This window comes from Opisthorchis viverrini, assembly GCF_000715545.1.
Source record: "Opisthorchis viverrini unplaced genomic scaffold opera_v5_425, whole genome shotgun sequence".
NCBI lineage: Eukaryota > Metazoa > Platyhelminthes > Trematoda > Opisthorchiida > Opisthorchiidae > Opisthorchis > Opisthorchis viverrini.
This window is the reverse complement of record NW_008752085.1, coordinates 178,036-182,822: the sequence shown is the minus strand read 5'-3', so window position 1 is coordinate 182,822 and position 4,787 is coordinate 178,036. Positions and strand designations below refer to the sequence as shown.

Here is a 4,787-nt window from a genome sequence, read left to right as displayed (position 1 = left end):
TTTATATAGCTGTCAGACGCCCACTGGGGGTAAATAACGTAAAACGACTTTGAGTCCTCGATCAAAAGCCGTCATCTCCGAACCAAAGCTGATGTAAACTGGTGTCTGTAAATCCACAACGACAGAGTAAGAAAACGAGTGTTCGGGTGTGCCAGAAAGAATTCAATCGAGACAAGCGTGGCGGTAAGAAGGAGACTTCCCGAATGATGTGTATGCCGGTGTGAATCTTTTTTCAGATTAAAGCACAAAACCGCTGACAATAGCAATGTGATATCTTCTCTCAATGGCAGCACCAGTGTGGGTCTGAAATCAATGAAGTAATCTGAAGTGAACTACACGACGCCCGAGACTGAGTATTCAAATTGATCCCCTTAATCACCTACTCAAAAAGGGTAAGTAGTTCGTAGTGATTCAGTTGATGTTTCGATTCCTAGGATCTATCATATTCACGGAGGACACAAGGCCTTCACGTATGAACTTAGGATTTCCTGCTGGAAAATGGCCGAAATTTTTTTGAGTGAACTAAGAGCATTTCAGTTTGAATATAAGAAAAATGGATGTTTACGGTGTCACTAAATCATTTTAGAAGGAGCCAAAGGGCTTTGCTCAATCATTCATTACAGTACGCCTCGATGGTAAATGAGTGGAGTGGCAGTAGCTTTCGACAGTTTTATCATGAATACAACATCTGGGCACCTGCCAAGGTACATCGACTGCCAACGTCGGAGGGAGTGGCTTGTTATGAGACGGTATTGGATCACGTAAAAGCGCATTGCATCACGATCGAAAACTAGTTAGTTCGACGCAATTTAAATGACAGTGTTGTGTTACCGGCTAAACAACATTCCTTCTATCACATGCAGGGCATGTGGGTAGCTTGGTAAAATTCTAGCACACTTGGAAAACCGATGTTTCGATCGAAAGAAACCATTCGATACGAATAGACCTGTGCCTTATAAAACGTGGCAACGCAAGGAAAAGCGAGCTTACATATGCATCAGACTCTCCTTGAGTGACGTGAGCAGATTATTCTACTTTACACCATCTGACGTCATCCTCCATCATCTGCCCCATACATTATACAGTGGTTCGACAGCGGAACGGTAAACAAAGTTCACTGACTTGATGAAATTCGGTGAGGACGTGAATCACGAACCTTCGTGACCACGGACAAGTTTTTGTTGGGTGTGAGAACTTGTTCCAACCAAAGTCCACATTTATGCTACCAGCAAAATCCATCCGTTCAAAGACCATTTAGCCTCATTCTTTCATATAGTTAGAAAACTCAAGATTGAAAAGCTTATCCTCCAACCACATACACACTCACTTATTGATTTATTTATGTTTTGGTATTTTTGTTTTGGTACGCTGAGATAAATTATACGTATATGGCCCGCTTCCTCCTGGAAGTGCAGGGATTAGGTCTGAGAACATCACCCCGGTTGTGGTGTTACGAAACTTCAAAAACTTTCGGAAATATTTCACCACTCTTCGAATCCGTCAGACAATTTAGCTGAGAGGGCATCGTCCTGGTGTGCTTCGCCTCAGTTTAATATTGGCCAGTCACTTCAGAATCGCTGCCAATAACTATTTGGTGGCCGTTTGCTAACCTGAAATGATTTGTTAGTAGCCCCGTTACAACTGAACATTGCAATCACTTGACTTGGAACAAGCCAGCTGGATGCATTATTTTTGTTTCTAACTGAACGACTTCAACACTCGAATCGATTCCATGGCCTGATGAAATATATGTTGGTACCGTGGCCGACTGAGCCCCACCGTGTTACTTACCCTGGTATCTGTATTTCGCGTGCAATATAATGATATGATTTCCACCCGAGGTGCATCAATATCTACCGTACACTGATTTAGAAACAGGCGCACTAAGTCTCGAACCAGACCTCTTCTGTGTGATTAAGGTGTGTGGCCCTATTGCTGTTTGTGTAAGAGTTCGTACTATGTGGTTAGCCCGGTTGTCCCGTTGGCGGGAATTAGCCAATTGAGGAAGACTAATCATAAGTTTCCACCCAAAAGCTGCATTTTTCGTCTGCCCAGACCCAGGATTCGTTTGAAGCTAATTGCACCACACCTTAATAGCATATTGTTTCCGGAATTCCTAGTGAAGCAATTCAGCACCCCTGCACTCTATACAACGATTGTGGCATAACTACAATACGCTAGCAAATCTCTTTCTTTGGAATGGATTTTTTCATCCTGTCAGTGGTACAAATCTACGCTGTAAAACGAAGAAGCAGTTTATAGGTTTTTCCTTCTTATCGCGAGTCAGCAGGAGTGCGCATCTCACTCCAGTAGGAGATGAAGAACTGGCGACCTTCCGGCCAATGGTTGAATACATAACCGTTCAGCCGCAAGAGACTGATCAGCAGTGTAATTGGCTTTTTCTTAGGTAGCACACACTCATCGTTCAATCACGGGAAACGACATCACGTTGCAAGGCATTAACTGACTGCTCGAGTGTCACTTTCTCAGATGGAAGTTTCAGTCATCGTGTAAATCTATTCTCCCTCTGGGTTACTTGTGGGTGACGCATATAAATCTGAGTTCATTTTGTACCATAGCACAGAAGATACAAAACACAACTAGCTTATCCAGAAGAATGACACTGGCTAGATCTGGATACCCCAGTGCCTGGACTTGCTACCCTGCTGAGTTTGGTCTATGCATCCTCAAATACTTGATCAAATATTTTCAAACTTGACGCCACATTTGAAAGTTAATCGAAATATAACAGGCATCCCATCAGATATACTCATTTTCAAAACAGATTGGTTTTCCTCAAGTAACAAATCTATTTCTCCATGACATCTTTTGACTCGCAATTTCACCGTATTTCAACACGTGACTTTTTTGTCCTCATTTTCACCTCCCGGTGAAAGGAAGAATGCATTTGCTGCAGATTTGTTTATTAGAAACTGCCAACTGACCGGTTACAGACTAGTTGGCAGGGAAGCAGAACACTCATTTACATCTTACTTAAAAAAATTGGACATCCATCTTCTCCTGAAAGCTTCTTCTTGAACTTCATTGGATATTTATTGACCCAATCCTTCTAGCTCGAATCTAAGCAAACGTTACAAAGCAGCACCACGAATTCCGCAACAGCTCTCCCCTTTTCAAGAGATGCAAAGCAAAATTCCACGAACAACACATACTATTCGTGTGCCTCCCCATCTGTAGTATCACCATTAAACACCACAATTTAAAGGTGGGTCGCGTGTTGTCGATTTTCATTATCCTACGTCAGGTCGGCCTCGGCAGCGGGTCTACTCGGCCACTTTTCGGGTGCATCATGCCACCTGCGAAGCTGCGTTCCCTTTACTGATTTCTATCCCCGAACATTCTGAATTGTATAAGCGTTCCCCCGTTGGTCTTAAGGACAAACGGCCCTTGCCATCCATGGCCCAGCTTTCGCCTGACTTTCGTGCCTAAGGAGGATGTTCGTGCCTTTCTACTCGCCATTTTCTGCCTAGTCTTCCTATGATCGGTTGGCAAGTTTTCTCGAGCTCTCCTTCTTTCTTACTCTTGCTCCTCCGGAGAAAAGCCTGTCCCCCGCCATAACCAAATTTCCTGATTAAACGGAAGGCGCGGATGCCCGCCGTACATCAGCATAAACTGAGATTGGTTGTGGTTGGCTGTATGGAAACACGATGAGCCTGCCGTACATCAGCATAAACTGAGATTGCTTGTGGTTGGCTGTATGGAAACACGATGAGCTAGCAAGAGCATTGGCAATTTCACTTCCCAGTCGCATCCTTTTGCCGCCAGTCACTCCTTGATCGTTCGGTTGTTGCGTTCGGTCAGGCCATCTGTTTGAGGGTGGTATGGTGCCATACTTAGCCGTCTGATGCTCAGCTTCTGCAAGCAATTACGAATCTCTTCGCTCTCGAAGCAAGGCCCTTGATCGGTAAGGATCATTTTGGCACCCCATGGTTGCCAAGGTGTGATGCATTACCGCTCCGCTGATCGTCGTCGCCCGCTGATTAGGCATAGCTGCCGCCTCAATCCATCGCGACAGGTGTCCTGTCATTATCACGATGTACTGAGTCCCAATGGTTTCCACCGAAAAGGGGCCCATGACGTCTACTGACCACAACTCGCTCATTTCTGGGACAGGAATAGGTTCCGTTGGATGGATTGCCCCTAGCGTATCTCCCTTCATTAGTTGACAACGCTTACAGGACGCCAAATAATCCATCACCTCATTTCCCATCCCGCACCAGTAGGCCCTCTGCCGGAGTAAGTTGTACGTCATGGAGCACCCTGTATTTGCCATCGCATGACATTCCCCTTCTGCGCGCCGGAGAGAGATAATATTGGAGGGGGATTATGTGAAGCAGATAAATCAGCTCACCCAATTTCAGCAGGGATCCAATGTAGCCAAAACAATGAAACCCTTACTAAGTGTAAGACAAACGAGGTATGGAACGACACGTACTACTGAGGAATCAGTGACCGCTGTACTACATACACTTTCTCTACTGCTACACATAAAACAGATGTTCAGGATTTCACGCTCCAGGGCAGTCATCTCCATCATCAACATCATCAACATTGTCAGCATCCGTGTTCAACACTGACGCTTCCCTGCACGCATTCAAAACTCATGGGAAGTCTTTTCAAAAGAAAAGAAGGCATACAACTAGCAACCGTGGTTTTTGCACGGGGACACCAAAATGTAACAGATTTTGTACCGGTTACTCAAGGATTTCCTCGACCCGTATGAAAATAGTTCAGCTGCAGAGGTGACATCAGTCGATGAAGGCTGG

General features: G+C 44.9%; 1 protein-coding gene across 1 annotated transcript in view; it reads right to left on the bottom strand.

Annotated features, from left to right (window-relative positions):
* Positions 1–4,273, bottom strand: part of T265_10943 (hypothetical protein) — a gene marked incomplete at both ends in the record, with an annotated part of 29,165 nt that extends 24,892 nt beyond the window's left edge. Inside the window, one exon of the mRNA XM_009177461.1 lies at positions 3,974–4,273. Within this exon, the coding sequence (XP_009175725.1) occupies positions 3,974–4,273 (300 nt within the window). The remainder of the gene's footprint in view (positions 1–3,973) is intronic.
* Between the last annotated feature and the right edge of the window lie 514 nt (positions 4,274–4,787).